This window comes from Podarcis liolepis (genome assembly GCF_965112155.1).
Source record: "Podarcis liolepis genome assembly, chromosome: 1".
NCBI lineage: Eukaryota > Metazoa > Chordata > Lepidosauria > Squamata > Lacertidae > Podarcis > Podarcis liolepis.
In genome coordinates this window covers 102,452,280-102,474,321 of record NC_139554.1, presented here as the reverse complement: position 1 = coordinate 102,474,321, position 22,042 = coordinate 102,452,280, and the positions used below count along the sequence as shown (strand labels likewise).

The following is a 22,042-nucleotide window of genomic DNA, read 5'->3' as shown; positions in this document are numbered from 1 at the left end:
ATATTGTGACTAGGGACAAAGCCAGTCTGGTCTGGGGCTATTAACTTGTGTAAGAAGATTTTTAGGTGGCTGGCCAAGATTCATGTGAATATCTTGTAGTCTTGGTTTATTAATGAGATTGGGCAGTATGATTCTATTTTGAGGCTGTATTTCAGTGGTTTGGGGATGGAGACTGTTTTGGAGTAGGTCAAGATTTTGGGGGTGGGTCCCCCTTTTATGATATCATTAAATAGGCGCATCATGTAGGGCATCAGTGCTTCTTTGAATTTCTTATAGAATTCTGCTCTAAAGCCATCTGGGCCTAGGGCTTGGTTTGGTTTCAGGTTTTTGAGGACCGCATCTATTTCCTCTGGGGTGATAGGACTGTTTATGAATTCCTGTTCCTCATCAGTTAAGGAAGGCATAGTCAGTCCTGCTAGGGATTTTCTGATTTCCTCCTCAGGTGGGTTATAGGTTGGAGAAGAATTCTGCAAATTCTGAGGTTATTTCTTTGGGGGAGAAATTTATGCTGCCATCTTTTTTGGTGACACAGTGTATTCTTGTTTTGAGTGTTCTTTTCCTACATCTATTTGCTAGTAGTCTGGAGTTTTCCCCTCCATATTCATAGAAGCGTCCTTTAGAGTATAGAATGCTGATCATTGTTTTGTTGATTTATAGAGAGTCTAGTTCTCTCCTTTTTTGTTCTATAAGTTGAAGGAGTTTTTTGGAACCTGTTTGTTTGTAGCGTAATGAGAGGGCTGTGATGTCTTGTTCTATTTTGCTAATTTTTGAGGAGGTTTGTTTTTTAAGGAATGCTTTCTCTTTTATGCAAGCTCCTCTGGTGACCGCTTTCATTGCGTCCCATAGGAGGGGGATTGTTATATTGTCTACATCGTTTTCCTTGAAGTAGTTTTGGTGAGACTCTCTCTAATTTGTTTGTAGTTAGGATGGGACTGAAGGACATGCTGGGGTGGTTTGTGTCTCCTCTCCTATTTTAAAGGTGGCTTCTACTGGGGTGTGATCTGTGATCTGAATGTTGACTCCACTGAGGGGATCAGACCATGTCTAAGCAGAATGCTGTCCAGTGGACACTGTACCGGATTGGAATGTGTGGCTGGTGTCTCCCGGGTTTTGCTCACCCCAAATGTTGTAGAGACCCCTGTTTTTTAAACATTTTTAGTAACTTGTAAGAGTCCCTAGTTGTTGGGGGATTTCCTTTGTAGGGAGGTTGCCCATGGGGTTGTAGGGTGGATGCCTTTCAGGGATATGCCTTTCATATTTAGGTTGAGGTCACCTCCTAGGATTGCTTCCCCTTCGGAGAAGGAGAAGAACTTGTTTAGTGTTTTTTACAAAAGCAGACTTTGAGGGGCACATGATGGGGCTGCAGGCAGTGGACAGGAAAGTGAAATCCCACTGTGAAAGCAGAAGTCTGCTTGCATTGCATTGGAAGACACTCTATGGTAATTAGAAATAAAAGTGTAAAAATATACTAGGGCAGGGATGGGGAGCTTTTTCCAGTCAGGGGGACACATTGCCTTGTATGCAAACTTCCAGGGGCCACATGCCAGTGGGGACCCAAGGTAAAAATGGGCAGGGGCAAGAGATTTGACTCTTACCTTTGTACAATGGGCTATATTTCATCCACACAAGTTATGAGGTTTTTACACACCTCATCACCATCCTCTATGCAGGCAAGCAAGAGAATGTTATTACAGTTTCAGGAGAGATTTCTGCGGAGCAATGGAGCAGAGTTGGTGAGGGATGTGGCTTAGGAGGAGTTCCAAAGACTAGATAGAGGTCTGCATTGACCCCAGGTATGAAGTTCCCTATCCCTGGACCAGGGCATAAGGTTAGGAAGCAAGCTCACAAGACAAAACTCTCAAGGGTCAGGCAGCCTTAATATTTTGCTTCTACGAAAACAACATTGCGTAACATGGTAAATGCCATAAAATAAGGCACGTGTTTTGCTAAAAGTGACAGCATCTATTCCCAGTGCTTTTGTTTTTCCAGGGGGTACTCAAGAGCATGCACAACTGGCACCTCTTTTGTTGTTGTTGTTAAAAAGTGTGGCACTTACTGTAACTTCATGGTAAGTACCGGCACCTATTTTTCAAGAAAAAAAGCGCTGTCTATTCTGAGTGTGCATATATGCGATGGGCAAACTGCTTTCATTAACTACATAGTATATTTAATCATCTGCCCATTTTATCCATGTTGCAGATTTTATTAACAATTCTTCTAGAATAGTTATGGGGGACCTCCCTCCCTTTTGTGGCTCTGAGTTGAAATGCCAAATTAAGACTGACAGGTAAGCAGGCAAGAATGGGCACCGATCAATTCCACATGTTTTTTGGCATCTTAAGTATCCCCAATGTTATGCATTAACTCTACAATGCAGGGAGAACAGAATATTTTAAGCTGGTTGAGCTGCTTTGTGATCTATCTGTGGACAGTTTTTGGATGCCAACCAGAATATATTAGCATTTTCCTGCAGAATGTTCTGGTTTGCTTCCAAAAATCATTTCCGAGCAAAGAATTCTCTCTCTGTGGAGGCCACACTCTTTTGCAGCGTTTTCCAACCAGCACTCTTTTTATTCTGGTTTTAATGGTAATATTTGAGCTAGGTTGAAATCACTCTCCTCAGGTTGTAGCCACTAATATAAATTGTAGGAGCACAATGTTTACAAAAAAGAAAGCAAGCATCAATCTTTTCCATTGGCTGTGGACCAGTTCCAGGCTTTCTTGGATGAGATTTATTTTCTAGATCCATTTCAATTAGAGTTAAAGCCCAATTTTGGCACAGAAACTGCATTGATCACCTTGCATGATGACCCTTGCTGGGACAGAGACAAGGAGAGTGGGTGCCTGTCTATTCTCAGTGTTGTCTCTGTAGTTTTTGACTCCATCAGCCATGGTACCTTCAGGAGCAGCTATCTGAGCTGGGGTAGAGGGCACTGCTTTGAGTTGCTCCCAATCCTTCTTGGGTGGCCATTTTCAGATAGTGGTGCTTGCAGGTGTTGCTCTGCCCTTGGAGCTTTCTGTAGGATTCAGTACTACCCCCCGTGCTGTTTAACATCTACATGGTGTGTACCGTCACACACAAATATTAATAATTTTTATTGAAGATTTTCTTGGGTTACAATAGTATGTGCATTGTCTCTTTTTTCAGGCCATAGAACCATTTCTATTGATCAGTTGCATTCAGTGTGAGACATTAATGTTGTATACAGTATAAGTTGGTGGTGAAGTGGGAGGGTAGAAAAGCTTACATTCTTTTACTTAGTGTATGTGTGGGGGTTTTGTGTCAGCATCACTTGGGTAGGTTCTCTTTCTATTCATTTGTTATTTCCCTTGGCAGTGAGAGAGGTTGGTGGGGGCAGGGCATAGTTGGTTGTCTTTAGTTGACTGCAATAAGATTTGTTTGTGTGTGGCGGGGGGGGGGGAGTATTGTTGAGTCAAGTTAGCCATATTGATTCATATGCTATTTGTGGGTTTTGTGTTGACTTTTCGGGCCCTGTATGTAATAAAGGGGGGGGGTAAGGTGTCCTCTTTTATTTGTCCCCATGTCAGTCTGTAGGTTAGCTTTCCCCCATACGATTTGATACCAGTGGTCCATGTTCACTCCTGACAAGTCTCTTCAGTGTCTAGCTATGCTGCTTCTGTCTGCTGTGGTTAGGTGGGTTATGAGCTCTTTATAGTGTGAGTGCACATTATTGTCTTGGAAAATATTCAATAGGGATGGTTCTGGGGTGGGTTCCAATATCTGTTTGGATATTTTGCCTATTTCTTGTAAGATTGCTGTTGGATTTGGGGGCATTCCCACCATATGTGGAGGGTATGTGCCTGTAGAGGTATAAATGATTTTAAATAAATAAGCAAACACCAGGTCTTAGTTGCTACTCTGTATATTTGTACAATAAAGAGAAAGCTTGGCACACAACTTTGCTCCTTACAGCTAAGTAGTACAAAGACCGTCAAAGAGAGTGTGAGGATTATAGAAAGAAAAATCATTCAAACATGCCATGTTTAAAACATTATTTATTTATAGAATGTACAAAATTTACAACATTAACAAGTCTGAGCACTATTTACACAGGAATACATCCACAGAAGGTTACAAAAACAGTAGAAAGGATAATAACCAGGAGATTTTGCACAAATATGGCTTCAGATGATCATGCTTTTACTTAGACACATTTCAATATTTTTTTTCACAGCATAAAAATCTAAAATTCAGAATGAAATACAAATGCAGAGATACAAATTTAGTAACACCATCATGCTTAGACTGCAAAATTTTCAAATTAAGATTTCAAAGTGTGGTCCAATTCAATGGTTACAGAGCAGTATAATAAGTTTCCTGAGTGATGTATCACATAATAACCACAGCTTTCACAGACAGGACAATCCAGTCATTCTTGCTTGTGAAGAAGTGCTTAACCACATGGTTCAATCGTGCAACAACGAACAACTGACTACCTTTTCAGAGATCACAATGTATGCAACACATCTCTTTGTAAGACACAATGCGAACAATTCTCTTAGTGATTAACATGTAGACCAGCTCTATCACAGAGACTGTTTAAAATAGCATCCCCATGAGGTGCTCGCTACACTCTTAATGTGTAGGGTGGCACTCACCTGTTTCATGCTAGCCATTGCCATGAATGGTGCCGAAACTCTCCATATGACCTAGTCACATTACTTCATAGCAGTGGTGTGGCGAGGGCACAAAGGGATGCCATTGCTATCTGCCTCCTTATGGTGAGTGCACAAGTGTGGTATGTAGACAACGTCTAAGTGCCTTGCAATCCTTTCACATTTCACATATGGAAAGTGCTTTCCAAATTACTGATGCAACATGACTTAAAGAGCATATAAATCAAACATATATTTTGGCACACAGTTTCAGCCCCAGTCATGACTTTGGTGAGTTGAGGGGTACTCTATGAAAAAAACCCAGTAGTACAGATTAAAAGCCGGCTGAAGTGATGTCTTACTGTCCAATCCCAACCGTTTTAGTGGTATGCCACAACATTGGATGAGCAGCCCCAATTGTCAGTCTTGCATCCCTTTGAACTGCAATTATATTTGAACTAGATTTTACACGGGGCCTCAGGAAAAGGGTATGTCAGATCTGGTGTATGAAATTAGAGGTTACGGATTAAAATGTATATGATGTAAGAAACGAACAAACAAAAAACAAGCCATTGCTGGCAGAGGGACATGGCTAGGTTGGATCCCAGGAACAAGAAGAGGGAGTCGAGTTTTACTGCCCCCCACCTCCAAAAAAGCCACTCCTGAGGGTCAAGGTGACTTCTAAAATGGAGTAAGTGAGAATTGAGCAAAATTGGATGGAGACACCTTGTTTTCAAATATATTCCTTGAAATTTCAATAAGCCCTATTTATCCCTGCTGGCTGTTAGCAGAATAACGTAAGTTAGTCACACAACTAAATGCATCTCATTGCTTTCAATGGGACTTCATGACTAGTTTTATCAACATCATGATGGCTCACATTGCCAACGGATCTGACTCCCAACTGATTCCCCTAGCCATGAAATGCAGTGTACATGGGACTTTGAACCAGGACTGCTGAAAAACACAGTGAAAATTACTTCCAGGTAGTTGCCTCCAGTTCAGACTCCTGTGTGCGCCTTGATGCATAAATGGATAGTATGGCCTGTTCTTATAATAGAAGCAGCAGGTTTACATTTATTTATACACATACATCCCACACACAAAGTCCTGCAACGAATACAAGAGTTCATGTTTTCATAAAGTAGCTGAATTACAAACATTTTAGGATTTGGGTGTGTGTCTACAAACACAGCACAGAATATGAGGCTGGTAGATGCTGGTTTGTTTGCTTTGGGCAGAAGTTTTTATGAAGCACTTAGGATTTAGAAAAGGTTTCTTATTGGAATACATTTGATCACAGTTCCCTATTCCCATTTTCCCCTCCCCCCTCCCCTTGGTTTACAGCAAGAATATGCGTTGTAACTTGGAAAAGTGCCAGGTCCCCGTGGATCAGCATTAGCCAAACATAATAAAAAGCCAAAGACAACTCATAAAAATCACTATAACTCATGATTACATGGCTGTTCATTGTATATAAAATCCCACTGATCCTTTATACTGTCATAAGACAGTGACACATATTTGAATTAGCTTCAGCTTTACTTCCCCACCCCCCACAGCACTAGTCTAAAAAAATTGTCATTGTCACATATAGGCTGAAAACACATATCATAGCAAGTCATGGTTGTTTGTGGGAACACACCATGATACCCACTTCTCAAGTGGGAGCAACAAACCGTGATGATCCCCAACATACGAACCAAGGTTAGCTGGTGTTTTGCTCCAGTTAGGATTTGATGTTACACCAGAGGACCGCATCTCATTGCCTCCACTCACTAGTGAACAAGAAAGAAGTGGGAGCTACACATTCTGCAGGTTCACAGTAAGCAATCAACCATGGTTTGCCATGACATACTAACAGCCCATGCACCGCCCATAGCTGCTTAACAATAGAACACTGTATAACGTGTCACCAATCCTGACCATGTCATAAAAAAATAAATACTGTGATCTAGTATGTAAAATAAACCCTCTGATGTGCCAAAAGTATTGTCTGGATTAGCAAAACACATTTCAGTGGAAGCATTTCCTTAGTGAAAAGAAATTTGTCCACAACGTTCCTCTGTCAAGAAGTTCTGATCCAAACTCGGATTCTCATTAGACATTTTGTAGGGGAGTCCTACTGACCCATGACAGAAGCCTAACAATGCCCAATGTGCAGCTTTTAAGGGGCTCCAATGCACACAACCAGCATCGATCACAGGGACGGATCCACAAAGGAAATGGGGATGCACATCTGTAAAGCACATCAAAACTGGGTTTGCAACATGTGCAGTGCCCTCCTGGAAAAGTTTACTCAGAGGAATGTTCCACTGGATCAGAGAGGTGCGCACAGAGTGTGCAGGACTCTACTCAGAAAGCCTCATTGAGTCCAATGGTCTTCACCCTTGGGGAAGTGTATACAGGACAGAAAGTCTTACTCTATGAATTGGTTAAATTAAAAGCCTTTTGAAATACAGGCAGTTCCCCATTTGCACAGGGGTGGCATTCCAGGTCATTGCGTGAATTCACATGAAATTGGAAACCCATTGAAAAAGCCTGCAAACACACTGTTCTGCCCTTTTAGTGATGTCTTTCTGACGTTCCAGGTTTGGGGCTGTGCATGTGTGTGCTGTCCTAAATGGCCTCAGCACAGTATACCTGAAGGAGCGTCTCTACCCCCCCATCGTTCTGCCTGGACACTGAGGTCCAGTGCCAAAGGCCTTCTGGTGGTTCCTTTACTGCAAGAAGCAAAGTTACAGGGAACCAGGCAGAGGGCCTTCTCGGTAGTGGCGCCCGCCCTGTGGAATGCCCTCCCATCAGATGTCTTCTAAAAGTCAGATAGTTGTTCATTTCCTTGACATCTGAAGGCAGCCCTGTTTAGGGAAGTTTTTGATGTTTTATCGTGGTTTTAATATTCTGCTGGGATTTGCCCAGAGAGGCTGGGGAAACCCAGCCAGATGGGCGGGGTATTAATAATAAATTATTATTATTATCGGACATGCCTAAAACAGGCCTGTATTAAAACAATGACCCAAATTAACTGGGTAGCAGATATGTGAAAGAAAATGCTACTTATTTTGTAAAACAAAAACACTGACCCTTCATAAAGTAGAAGGTGCAGGAACCATCTTGGAAGAGCCATGGACTTCCTTCGTCACACGTAAGGAAATGCCTCTAAGCTGGTACCTGTTTTCCATAAATGCGTGAATCAAGAATACTTTTCCTTCAAGAGGATCTTTTCATTCATATGCAATAACGTATGCAGTTTATTAAAACTCGAATGATCAATCAACTAATATTTCTTTAGTGCTGTCAGCTGATTAATCAAAAGCCTTTTTTTGCATAGTGGAGTGGCTTCACTGGGGAGCCCTGGTTTTAATTTCTTTACTGTTATGTAAAAAACTCTAGATATATTCCCTTCAGAAGTTGAAAGCTACTACTTAGGAAGAAATATAGCTTTTCGATCAAGTATTTGCAGTGACCAAAATCTTCTGATTACGAAAGGTTTCCTTCAAATTATTAGAGTTACAACAAAATTCTGCCCTCTTTTTTAAACCAAAGACACAGATTAAAAACAAAGGCTTTTTAATCAGCCAAGGCTAAAAGGAATTCAAGACAGCTGACTTTAGAAATGTCACTAAGAAAGAAGGGTTTAAAACATATATTAAATTAAAGTCATATGTATTCATAAATACTTTCATCCTTGAATGCTTTTCTCAATATGTAAGTGGCACTTTATCTTGGGATGTCTACGTAGCAAAAACTAGCAGGAGACATGCCATTATGACTGGTACACTTTGCAAATGTCTCTGGGTGTGATTTATGGGAGTTGTTGTTGCAAATATGGCATCGCTTGAATTTCTGGGTAACGGCAAGTTACAGATGTTTCCCTCACAACACGAAGTGCAGACCTGGAAAAAGGAAAAAAAAGTATTGATCAAGAGAACTGTTCCATATGTGAAAAGACCTTCATCATATTGAGATAACTACATGTTACACTCCAAGTTCCAGGTTTGGGGTCGGTTGGTTTGTTTTTAAATGATAATGGAAATATAAAATAAAATGGAAATTTAGATTACAGAAGTTGCAGGAAAGGGCTAATTTATCTGCCTGTTTCCAGATTCAGGTAGGTAGCCGTGTTGGTCTGACACAGTCGAAATAGATAAAAAAATTAAACAATTGTCCAGGAGCACCTTAGAGACCAGCTAAGTTTGTTCTTTGTATGCACACAAAAACTTATACCAAGAACAAACTTAGTTGGTCTCTAAGGTGCTACTGGACAATTTTTTATATATTTTATCTGCCTGTTGTTCCATTTTTATCCATCCACAGCAAAGGGCCTCTTTGTCTCATGGCAAACCACTTTTGGAACTAGGAAGGACTTTAGTATGCTATTTGGATTTATGGCTTGAAGTTTTGTTTTTAAAGAAAAAACAGCCAAGTTTTTAAAAATCCCAGTGGATGTACCCAAGGCCTTTCAGGGTGGGAGAAAATTCAGCTGAATGCAATCCCCACTTGCAACTTGAAGTGGAAAGTGATACCCTTCTAGAAGCTGCTACCATGCCTAAAATAGGTTTTTTGGAGCTGAGTTGTATTGTGGTGTGAAAAGTAAGGCTAACCAAAACTCACATAATACAAAATTTCTGTATACAGTAGTACCTCTGGTTACGAACGGAATCTGTTCCAGAGGTCCATTCGTAACCGGAAACCGCTTATAACCTGAGGCGCCATTAGCAAAAGCATGCCTCCCTCTGCGTGTGCCTCTCTGGTGCGCAATTTCCACTTGCATCCCAGGGCAAAGTTCGCAACTGGGAGCGGCTACTTCCGGGTTACCAGAGCTCGTAACCCGCAGTGTGTGCAACCAGAGGCGTTCGCAACCAGAAGTACCACTGCAGTCTCAAGAAATTAATAACGAAAACAACCTCATCTGTTTCCAGATCATTTCCAAATTTCAAGAGGAAAAAAAAGGCCAGCTGTTGTGAACTTTGGAGAAAATCACCCAAGAACCCCATGGAAGATCTGATTGGTATGTACAATATTTCTGTGTTTTAAAAATGAACCAGTTTTATTCACATGATTACAGGTAACCACTTCCAAAAGTTAACTTACCATCACATGCATAAAACCATCTTGGTAGCATCCATACCATAGTTGAGAAACATATGTAGGCAGTGCTTTTTTCTGGGGGGACACAGGGGTACGCATACCCCTAAACATTTTGTGAATCTAAGTTTGGCCTCATTGAGAGGCAGTATTTCAATATGAGTAGGAAAATGAGAGTACCCTTAAACATATTTTTTTTTAGAAAAAAGCACTGTATGTAGGATTAGCCAAGGGGTTTCTATTTCCCCAAACTTCCACTTGATAAATGCCTACTTACAACCCTCCAATTTTAATAGCAAATATGCTTACTTAATTTTGGGGTGCCAACAATCCTCAACTCAGTTCCTCCTTTTATGCAATGCATAATAATTGGTGCCTATCTGAATACAAAACAAAGCCACAAAAATAAATCATCCTAACTAAAACGGCCATGTCCCCATTTTGTTGGGTAGATACACACAAGTGGTGTGAAAAAGATCTGCTCTGTGTTGGAGTGAGCGTGGACCAAGGATCGTCCATTTCACTTCTTACCTTCAAACCCTTATGCTGGAGATCTATGCATCCTGTGGACAGGCAATCCTCCAGAGGAACACAGCGCTTGGTAACAGATACACTCTTTCCATTGGCTTCCAGCGTGTGTTGAGTATAGCAGTATCGTGTAGCTGTCAGGACAGAGGGGGAAAATTGTTTTTGTATTTTTCCTGTTTGTAAGAGGTTTCATAGGGCTTTTTGGTTTGGAGAAAAGGCAAGCGAGAGGTTACATGGTAGAAGTTTATAAAATTATACGTGGCATGGAAAAAGTGGAGATAAAAAGGTTTCCCCTCCCTCTTTCATAGCACTAGAAATGGAGTGCAAAATGTAAATCTTGGGAAGCTTCCAAGAGAACTTCTTCCTTCATCTATTTTGCACATCTCCTTCACACATTTTCATGAACCGAACCTTTCTTTTAAAAACAGTCCAATTGGACTGTGCAGTCCAATGCCTCAAAGCTTGCTATCCTGAAGCCATTTACTCATTAACAGCATCCCATTATTCTGCAATCTCTCTCAATGTCTTCGGGGATTTCACATTCTCTAAGAAGTAAGTGAACCCGATTCTAGCTAGGACTAATATCTAGCTAGCGTGTACATCATTTGCCGTGTATTTTGATAGTTCAGCTAATGTAGTCATAAGACTATGAGAATAAAAAGGTTATCCAAAAGCTGTGAGTCTAAGCAGCTTGTGGAGCCTTTGCGGCAAAGATAAAAGATGGATTAGATTTTCCACCCAGTCGATTCCAGCCTCCAAATCCCATATTTTGCAGATGTACAGCAATCCCACTGAGAGGAGATGTAAAAGGCTCCCGCTATCTTTCAAAGTAGATAACACAAAAGAGCTTTAATAGAAGCCTAACTATGGCAAGTGCATCTCAGCTAAATCATCAAAAGCAGGTAGCTTATGAGCTACACTAATGAATTCACGGGAGTAATGGAAACCTGAGTCCAAAAATGTAAGCTGTTGTGCAGCCTAATTAGCCACTCTCCTTTAATACCCCAAATCATGTCTCTTTGAAGTTGGGAAATATTTTCAAAAGTCAGTGCTGCTGCTCACTTTGTTATGTTTTATTGAGCAGCTCCTTGTAATACAGCTTTGGGCAGTGTGGCTGCTCCCAGAAATCGTTATTCTGCCCCCAAATAGAAAGTTCATGTAAATTGGTTGGAATCTAATTTATTACTATTATTATTATTAATGCCTTAAATTTCTATACCACCCTATCTGAGGATCACAGGGCATTTTACGATATAAAAACACAAAAATATATAACATACAACACACACACCCCAATAATCCCCCCACCCGCCAGTTTAAAAGGCCATAGATTGTTTAATAAGTCAAATTCCTGGGGGAAAAGGAATGCTTTTGAACGGCACCTAGATACCAGGGGAAGCCTCCTTGGTGAGAACATTCCACAAATGGAGAGCCACCCCAGAAAAGGCCTGCTCTTGTGTATCCGCAGGGTATTCATTTTTGAAGAGCTTGAGAAAGAGGACACCAGTCCTTCAACTTCCTATAAACTGCATTTACCCACTTCAACCCGCTTTGCCATCTTGCTCTGCTCAGAAAAGTGTGCTGGGTGCTTGGAAAATCCAGTTTCATTCCTCATGGGTAGCATCATTTTCAAGCAACCTGGCAGAGCATAGTATTCCCCCAGCAGCCTTCTCCCATAGCGGGAGCAAAACATGGTGTCTGCCTTCCCTTCCTCCCTTCAAACTAGATTTCCACCACACTGGCTTCCTTCCAACTAGTTGCCACACTCTGAGCAGGACTAGAATAAAACATCAGAACAGGCATATCTTTGGGCTGTACCAGATTCATATTTGATGAGGTAACCCTAGCGTCTGTATTCACTTGAATTAAAATGCTTCCACAAATTTGCTTCTTCCCTATAGTCTCGTCATTGGGAGCAGAACGACAACACCGTCTGTGGTCATCAAATCTATCCCAGCGGATTAAATGGTAAGGCCAGACCATGTGGAAGTTCTACACCGATCTAGAAGGGACTGCAGATGTTGCTAGCCAGCTTCCAAAGCACTGAAGTCTGAAATAAGACTGAGGAGAAAGCTTGCCTCCATATTTGTTTATAAAAGATAGGCTGGTGGATGTGAATGTGGGAGGGAGTTGCTTGAAAGTGAAGAAAGGTTTTGGGGTGAAGGGTCTGAATAGATGAGAGTGAAGGCAGAGGAGCAGTGGATACACAGGGTGTTTGAGAGTGGACTCAAGTTGAAAGAGATGGGGGTAAGAATACACAGGGGATGATGAGAGGAATCCTACAGGAAGCAGTGAAAGGGACTTCTAGAATGGCTATTTGCAAATTGTTTGTAATGTGCAATCAATGGGACTATTTTGCATTCTTGTTTGCTGGTATTTCGTTAATATTGTCTTGGAATACTGTATGTGAAATGTATTCTTGAATTGTTAGAGACTGGAACCACTGTTTTCGAACATAATCTGTTCCAGAAGACCGTTCGACTTCTGAAACGTTCGAAAATCAAGGATCAATGGGGCAGTCCACAAAATCCACTGGAAAAATGGAAAAACATGCAGCGGAAGCCGTTTGACTTCTGAGGTGTGTGCGAAAATGGAACCAATTACTTCCAGGTTTTGGTGTTCTGGTTCCAAATCATTTGGCTTTCGAGACGCTCAAAAACTGAGGTTCCACTGTACTTTGAAATGTTATAGGATGGCAATGTGACATTTGTTGTACATTTCAGCTGTAAACCATCTAGGGTACAGTATATAAATTACATATGAAATTGGGTTTGTTTGTGGTTTGTGTTTATGTACGTAGCCTTCCCATAACAGGAGTTCTTTGGACAGCTCTCAAAGCAAAAACAAGCCAACGTAACATGCAATATAACATACCGTATTTTTCGCACCATAGGACGCACTGGACAATAGGACGCACTTTGTTTTAGAGGGGGGAGAACAAGAAAAAAAAATTCTCCCCCTCTCTGCCCAGCGCCCCTTCAGTGAAGCGGCAGGAGGCGATGCACAGAGAGGCGGAGAACTTTCCCCCTCTTGTTTTCCCGCTCTAAAACAAGGTGTGGTTTAAGGTGCGTTCAGGCGGCTACCTTGGAAGCCTGGAGAGTGAGAGGGGTCGGTGTGCACTGACCCCTCTCGCTCTCCAGGATTCAGGTTCCTTTCGACCTGCTCTTTGGGGCTGGCGGGGGAAGCTCACCACCAGCCCCAAAGAGCAGGTCAGGGAGCAGCGGAAAGGCACAGCGGAGAGGCTCCTGCCATAGCCGCGCGTCACCTCTCCAGCCGGGAGAGCGCGCGCGGGGCTAAAGCAGCCCCCCGCGACCCTCTCCCGGCTGGAGAGCTGACACGCGGCTATAGAGGCTCCTGCCGGGAGAGGGTCGCGGGGGGCTGCTTTAGCCCCGCACGCACTCTCCTGGCTGGAGAGGTGACGCGGGGCTGTAGAGGCTCCTGCCATAGCCCCCCGCAACCCTCTCCCGGCTGGGGAGGTGACGCACGGCTATGGCAGGAGCCTCTACAACCCCGCATCACCTCCCCAGCTGGGAGAGCGCGCGCGGGGCTATGGCGTCTTCGCTCCATAGGACGCACACACATTTCCCCTTCATTTTTGAAGGGGAAAAAGTGCGTCCTATAGAGCGAAAAATACGGTAATAAAAACTATTGGAAATTAAAGTAAAACTGAGACACAAGAGGCCCAGATTATAAAAAGAGGAGTTATTTAAAAGGCCTCGAAGCTGCTTCCTTCTTCATAGTGCAGGGGTCAGGTAGTCTGTGGTAGTACGGCACCTTGAGCAAGCCCAAAATTGGGTGCCCCCAAATGAACCTTCTCAATGATAGGTCTTCTCTACTTTGCACCCCCTCAGCTAAATCTAGCACTGCAGGTAGGAACCTCTGGACTGTTGGCCTCCTGCCCCACACCTCATTTCATAAAGAATGTCAGGCATGGGACAGGTAAGGACGTGGTTGAGCCAAGTGGGAACTGCTGATCAGCTGATTGTCAGACATAGCCAATCAGCTGATCTGTGAAGCCTTGCATAGTGTTCTCAAAGAAATGAACTGATGGTCAGGCTTGTGCGCGATGCCTATGCCTGCTGCAGGCAAAACCAGCTCACCTGAAATCATGATGCAGAGTGATTCACAGGTGGGCAATAATCTGTCCTCAGTACAATTCCTTAGAGGTGGCAGGAAGGCCTATATCTGCTAGAAGAATCTGTGTAGCAAGTTTCAACCACATCTAAGACGGACGCACATTCTGAAAACACCTTCACTGCAAACACACAGCTCATTTACCTCTTGGGCAATAGATATCTGGAGCCCACTGGTTGCAGTCATAGTTGTCGACTGCTTCTTCACAGGTGAAACACTTGAATCCCCCAGGATACGGAGTAGCTGGAAGACAAAAACAAAAAAAGCCATAGCTACATTAACATCATCAATCCATTTGGAACATTGTTTAAGGGGTGGGTGAGAATAGAAACAAACGGTGCCAAATGTTTATACAAGATTTATACAAAAGTTGAACACTATTGGTGATGTGATCTGGAGTTCCATGTTTCTTCCTTGCCATTTAACCTCAGAAAAACCTTCAGATGAAAAAGAATGTCAAGCCAAAACAAGAACAGTATTTTCTTGGCTGAGGAAAAAGAATATACGGCAGGGATAGCCAGAGCTTATTTTCAGCTGGAACTCAGTTCCGGCACCTCTCAGGTGGGCACCATTGCCGTCAGAAGAGACCGAGGAAGGTGTTCATGGTGAGTTTTGACACCTCTTTTTCTAGAAAAATAACATGGTATCTTCTTGTCTGCCCCAGACAGCAAGGGCCATGGGCATAATGGAATGATGGAAGCTGCAGATCAACACATAGAAGCGGCACTGTGCTGCTATTCCTGCTCTGGGGATTGTGCCTCCGAGAACCAGTTTGTATAGTAACTGAAAGGGCTGATCTTTTGGGGTAGAGAGCCAGAGCTGCCATTTCAGGCACTATCCAAATCAAGGTAGAATTTGTATTGAACCGAAGCACAACAGCAGCAGCAGCAGCAGCACCTGTTCAAAAAGTGCCCAACAAGAATAGAAGGGGAAAGAGAGAAACTGAACAGGAGAAAAACAAACATAACAGATCGTGTGTACCCCAAAATGCTTTACCACTCATTTGTGGTATTTTATAGCACTCTTCGAAATTTCCAAACCAGAACCTCCTACTGCAAAGCCAGAGAAAAGCAGCTTGGCTATACAACTACATGAGCAACTCCAGGAGAAACATTAAATAGATCCCCAGCTGTTTTCCTGATTTTCCTGCAGACCTTCCTTGCCCCAAATAAGCTATATTAAGTGGAACAGCTGGTTGAAGGCTGGTTAGATGTCATTCTGCGAGAGGCAATTGCCCTGCTTCTTTCTCCAGCAAGGCAGTTCCATGGGTGGAATTCCACTCAAGGCATGCGTCAATCTAACCTTTTGGATTCAGAAGCCTTTCAAGTAGCCACCGACATGATGGACATAATGTTAAGAAAGGTCTACTGAAAGGGAGGGGGAATCAGCAATCCAAATACCCCTCCTCAATGCAGCAAACAGAGCAGGGGGCAGCTGAAAAGTGAGAAATGGACCGACACCAGGATCAGTTGATATTGTTCCTGACTCTAATCAGCCCCTGTATTCAGAAAGTGACATTTTATTCTCTCTGCATATCTGCACTACAGACCCGCAGCACAAGCCTAGGCATGTCTACCGTGAAGTGCCACTGAATTAAAGGAGGCTGACTTCCCAAGTAAATGTATATAGAACTGTAGCCTTAAACTGGTTCAATAGCAATTTCCTGTCTCTGGGAATCGCGGAAACTGCAGCTCAGGTGGGGTTGGGGGAGTGTACGCGCTAGGGAGCTCTAGCAGAAAAGTATCAACACCTTCACCATCTCCCGTTAAGAAGTGCCCTGATGGATCAGTCAACAACTAATCTAGTCTGGCATTCAGTTCTCAGAGTGCCAGAATTCTTTGAGGAAAATCATTAGACAACTTAAAACAAATATAAAAGATAATGTACATTTGCAACTAAACCCTAATGATGCATCTACAGTGACCCCTCTACATTAATTTAGCCAGTTAATTGAGAGAAATAAATAGCATTCAAAAGGGATGAGGGAGATAAATGTCATAGTCTCACGTTTGTCATAGCCAATAGAGATTTGGGGACTAGGCTACAGGGACGAAATTGATGTGCAGATTTGGGAGCTACGTTTGCTTTCAAGAAAGAGGTAGCAAAATTCAAAATTTGCTTCTCAAACAACTTGAGCAACATAAAGCATCACAGTTAACCTCTGCTTTTCAGGAACACTGTTCACTACGCAGCCACTGGCAGATTATGTCTCCCCAAACCTCCGAAAAGCGTAAATGAAAACATATAGACTTTTGCTACTGTGTTCTCTAGAAGCCATCACAAAAGTGATTGCTTTCTTCCTCCTGGGAAAAATGAAAACCTGTTACAGTGATTGTAACATTGGCAAGCAGCCTATATCAACTCCATATATCACACTACCATTGCTGGCTTACAAAATGTGCCTTGGGCCTTGGAACGCAAACACTCCTACAGTTCCGTTCTGAGAATGAACCACTATCTTACGAAAGAAAGGAACGAAGTCTTTCTATGTTACACAAAGTCTAGAAAAAATTCCTTGACGCCTACATACACTCCAGTACCCATAAATCTGGTGCTAAAGCTCAGAATTTTAGTGCCAGTATAGTAAAAACAAACAAACACCCTTTTTAAAAACTGGCTTTGCATAATGTGATGTGCATGCAGGCACAGATAATCTACTGTGACCGAACTTTCACAATATGGGAAAAATACCGCCACACTTTGCAAGGTTGTAAGTATTTTACAAGCAGTATACTATTCATGTAATGGGAGATCATTCAGATCTGGATTTCTCAAGTGCCCATGAAGGCCAAACAAGCTCCTGTTTTCTTAGATGTCACAAGTTAATTGTAGGATGTACATGCTAGCCAGGCCTTGGTCTCAGGGATTGCAACAAAGCTAGCTGCTTTGGGCTATAGCAAGGATAACCAGAGTGGATCGTGCATCCTTCGTGGATACATAGGGGGACAATGTTATGGGGCAGTCCAAAGGGACCCAAGGTCCAGGTTTTGTGCATCGGCCTCTGAATCTTCTGCCCTTATCATCTTAAAAACACACAAAGAGACAGAATTTTTATGAAAACTTTGCTTAAACAGGGTGGCTTTCCTTCTAAACATCAGACTCCTTTTGCATCTATATTACAAATGAGTGCATGCAGTTTTTATGTATATTTATGCCATGGGCCTGGGTCTTTTAAAGCACCTACCAACCCCTGGAATGCAGAAACCCTGTTCATGGGACCTGGACCAATAGCACAGATTCCACAGTCTTCAACTCTTCCTATGATACTTAAGAGAGCAGAGCTAAAGCAGAAGGGCAGCATTGCTCCTCTCCTGCGTTCAGAGGGAAGATATTGCTCAGCATTGTGACTCCTTGATGTTATACCTCCAGTCTGTAGGCAAGAGACACATACATGCAAAGCTAAGAAGGGCTGCAAGAAAAAAACCTCCAGGAGGTGCCTGTAATTTCTTTGCTTCTGCTCCCCCCCCTCCTTGAACTGAAAGGAAGCTTCAAAAAGCAGTAGCCACAGCTGTGAGTGAGATTTGTTTGGCTCAGGATCTAAGAAGTTAATAAGCCTGATAGACTGTGGTTCAGAGCAAAAGGCCCCAGTGCCCTAAGAGGACTATTCTAAAGGAAATCAAAAGCAACTGCCCAGTGCCCAGAATTTGCCTGTAACTATATCTTGCAATTCACTCTCTTGGTCAACAGGAAAGCACCTAACGATGCCAAATTGAAAGAAAATAGCAGAAATCAACTCCCCACCCCACCTTTGTGCCTTTGTTTAAAAACAAAATTGAAGCTGAAAGTAAAAAAAAAGGGTGGAAAGACACGAGAAAGGTTGCTTATAGTTGTGCAAGCATCATTTTTAAAACCACCTGTGAAAATATAAGCCAGCCTTAAAATGTGTGTGCTTGTTGGCTTTATGATACTTACAGACCACCTACCTGCCAAAAAAAGGGGGGGCATACAACAGAATGCATAATGAACAACACAAACAATAAGGTGCTATAAATGCAATTTAATACAAACTAGAACAGAGATACTACCTAAATAAGATGTGGCTAGGCTGCCAACTACGGAATGTTTGGGAAAGGTTTGCTCATGCCAACTGGGGAGAGCTCAGGATAAAAGCAGGAAGAAGCAACACGACCAGAGAAGGCAAGGAAAGAGACCACAGATGACAGTAAGATTGCATGCAACATATGTAATGTGTACAAGGTCATTTGCTTTTTTTGTCCCGCCTGCATGCAGAAGCTCAATCTGCTCCTTTTCAATGATTCTGAGACAACTTGCATGCTCACTCTGGATTAAAAATATGAATAAGGTTTGCCATTTATTCCTGCCCCCCCCCCCGGACTCCTACCCCGCAGGCCAAGAAAGAAAGAAAGAAACACACACACCTGACAAGCAGAAATGCACAACATTGAATTCCTACCATGGTTTATGATTCTGGCTTGTTTAGACTAATCAGAGTTCCCAGTAAACTCCAGTTTTAAATCAAGAAGCAGGTATTTCCAAACTTTGGCTTGTGGGTGGCCATGCCCAAGGAGGAGACTGGAGCTTGCTGAACCAGGCCATTAAGGGGAGGGGGAAAGTGGGAGATTGTTAGATATGCTTTACCATTCCAGAAAACACTTTCCCCCCATTATCTACAAGATCTAGGCAATTGCTATTTGTATTAGTAGCAACCTTGTTCTCAGGAGCTGTTTTGGATTCATAGGGTCTGTTTCATTGGATGGAGGGCAGAACAGAGACATTAAGCATTTTATTTGTTTCTATAAGCCACTTTAGTGCCAGCAGATATAGTAAATACTGTGTGGCGTTTCTGGAAGCGTTTTTGGCTTTAGCTTTTTTTACAGTTCTGTTTTCTTTTACTGTTTACAGTGGAGAGAAATGGGAAGACTCAGACTCAAGAGACGCAGCACCACACGGGGATCTGTGGAGCGACACTTTTGTTCAATAACTGAAATGACTTAATCAATGGTTGTCATTATTTTAAGATCCTGTACTTCTCTGTTGGGGAAATGTTTAGGGCTTTTTCCTTTTTAGTGTTGACACCCAAAAATGAAAAAAATGCTGTTTGTAAAGAGCTTATGGACTTTGAAATGTTAGCTTCCTCTCCTCTTTTTCATATTTCTTGAGTGGACATCTTAATACATGGGTAAGCAAACTAAGGCCTGGGGGCCTGATCCGGCCCAATTGCCTTCTAAATCGGGCCCACGGACGGTCCGAGAATCTGCGTGTTTTTACATGAATAAATACATCTGCGTGATTTATTTTAAATGCATCTCTGGGTTATTTGTGGGGCCTGCCTGGTGTTTTTACATGAGTAGAATGTGTGCTTTTATTTAAAAAGCATCTCTGGGTTATTTGTGGGGCATAGGAATTTGTTCATTTTTTCCCTTTCAAAATGTGGGGTCCAGCCCACCACATGGTCTGAGGGACGGTGGACCGGCCCCCTGCTGAAAAAGTTTGCTGACTCCTGTCTTAATATAATAAGCTGCTCCTTGAGACTTACTTGAAGGATGAAGGTAGACAATATCTTTCACTGTGAACTCCCGGGCTTGAATTCCATTCAGGTAATCAGCAATGAAACGGATGAGCAGGACCCAGGCCAGCACAGGCCAAGATGCCATTGCAGAGGGGGAGCCTCAAACATGCGGATTTCTTGGGAGTTCGTTCTCCTTGTATCTGGAAGAGATGTGCACCTGGAGGGAGAGAAAAAAAGAAAGAACACAACATTGGTCAGTCAGTAAACTCAGTTAAACTATTCCCAGCAGCGGCAGACTCTAATCATCTTTCATAATATGGCACCCTGAATTTGGCACCCCAAAATGGATTTCTTTTGTACCCCCTCAACTTGGTTGGGGCAGGGGAGTGCCCATGCCACCCTAATCAATGTCAGAGTACTAATCAATGTCAGAACGCAAAGAATTTGGGATCTCTGCCATACCTTATACTCCAAAACTGGATTGCCAAAACACAGCGATAATTATGGCCCAACCTTTTACTTTCAGAAAAGGATAAAGAGGCAGCACATGCTTTCCCAGATCTTATCCCTTGCGTCTCCAGTTAACGAATCTTGGGTAGCAAAGCTAGAAGCAAATTTCAGTCCTCTTCTGCTTACTCAGAAAGGGCAGAAACAGTACAGGAAGTAATGGAACCAGTGGTCTGATTCAAGTTACCATGAAAGTTGTTTCCCCTGTGCACATCATCATGCAAAGGCCCTCATATTTTATGACTCTGCAGGTTTATTTTACCATATGTACAGCCAACGCATGCACCCATCTACACCCAACTAAAGGAAATCTTGCATATAAACGATTCCTTTGCAGAAGGTACATTTCAGAGGTTATCTGGATTTCAATCAAATAGGTAAATTTTTATTTCATTAGAATAAGATCAGTACAACTATCTCTGTTCTCTTCAGGCAATTATAAAAAACAACAACTATGTACCATAATGCTTGAAGCACCAACCTGAGTCAGGGCTTGGAACTGAACTGACGCCAAAATCTTTGGCACCGGAAAAGTGGCACAAAGGTGTAAGTTTAGAACACTTGGTAAAATTCCACACAGCCACTTATTTATTATACAAGGCCCTACAGTCCACCGAGGGCTATCCCCTTTAATATGCCAGCTACAATTTATTTTTAATCAGGAGAGATTGTTACCGTGAGATCCTATCATGAGATTCTTCGGCAGTTGCCAATGAAACCAAGAAAACCATTGTTCACAGAATGTGGTCTCAGCCACAGTAAAACGTGTGCCTTATGGAACTGTAAGGATCAGCACACCAAGAAGCTTGATGTGTTGTCATGTAATGTGCTGTAATGTAATACATTTTTTTTTTTACACCGAGATCTGTGGCCCTTCAGGCCCTCTCATCAAAACTACCAGCATGCTCTTTCTAAGCAGTTATGTTCAAGTCCATAAGCTGATTCACCTGGCAAATTCTGCAGCGTAGCCAGTCTTTCAGACTGAGATAAACAGATCCATCCTTTCCCCTTGAGACAACAAAGTAATTACTGTAGCAGTAATTAAAGGAGAGTAAGTTGCTTGAAGAGGTGCCACACAAATGATGGCATCTAGCTATACCCACTTGTTGGACAACTTTTTTGTAAACAAAAGAAGAAGAAGATCTAGCTTATCCAACAAATGGTGCCAACAGACATAATGGGAAGAAAATATAAAGCAGCAATTGTTTAGACTATCTGAAGCAGGCAATTTTACCAAAGTCTTTCCATCCCCATTTACACTCCTAAGAAGACACGCAGAGTGGCCTTCTAAAATCACCCCTACCAAGTTGAACATGAAAGCTATGAGAGATAGGGAACAATTATTATTATATTATTATTATTATTTAAAGAGAGAGAGCAGAAGATATATATTTTCCCCTCCCACACACACAATCTTTAAAGCAACCTATTCATTATAATACTTTTATCCTTACTCTAATACTATAGCTGCTCTCTTTGACATTCTTTTCTGGAGCCATATAAAGAATTTAATTCTATTCTACATCTATCGTCTCTTCCAAGGGTTTCAGTAGGGGGCAACCAAGGAACCTGGAACCCCAGACCTTCTAGGATTGCTCCCAAATCTCTTGCCCCATCCTTTTCTCAAAGCTTTAAAAGGAAAATTCTTGCTTGCAGGATGTGTTATAACACAGAGTGCCATTGACACTCCAGCCACTC

The 22,042-nt window shown here is 42.4% G+C and overlaps 1 protein-coding gene and 1 long non-coding RNA gene across 3 annotated transcripts in view; one reads left to right on the top strand and one right to left on the bottom strand.

The window, feature by feature from the left end:
- The window catches only part of LOC310703366, an 84,396-nt gene extending 76,734 nt beyond the window's left edge, over positions 1-7,662 (top strand). The window contains exon 2 of the long non-coding RNA XR_014524096.1: positions 7,474-7,662. This is a non-coding gene — a long non-coding RNA (uncharacterized lncRNA). The remainder of the gene's footprint in view (positions 1-7,473) is intronic.
- The window catches only part of LYPD6 (LY6/PLAUR domain containing 6), a 62,864-nt gene continuing 44,822 nt past the window's right edge, over positions 4,001-22,042 (bottom strand). For both annotated transcript variants that reach the window (XM_083495273.1, XM_083495274.1), the window contains exons 2-5: positions 19,865-20,054; positions 14,512-14,610; positions 10,237-10,367; positions 4,001-8,513 (exon numbers count right to left, since the gene is read on the bottom strand). In XM_083495273.1, the coding sequence (XP_083351399.1) occupies positions 8,352-8,513; positions 10,237-10,367; positions 14,512-14,610; positions 19,865-19,982 (510 nt within the window). In that variant the 5' untranslated portion in view covers positions 19,983-20,054 and the 3' untranslated portion in view covers positions 4,001-8,351. The remainder of the gene's footprint in view (positions 8,514-10,236; positions 10,368-14,511; positions 14,611-19,864; positions 20,055-22,042) is intronic.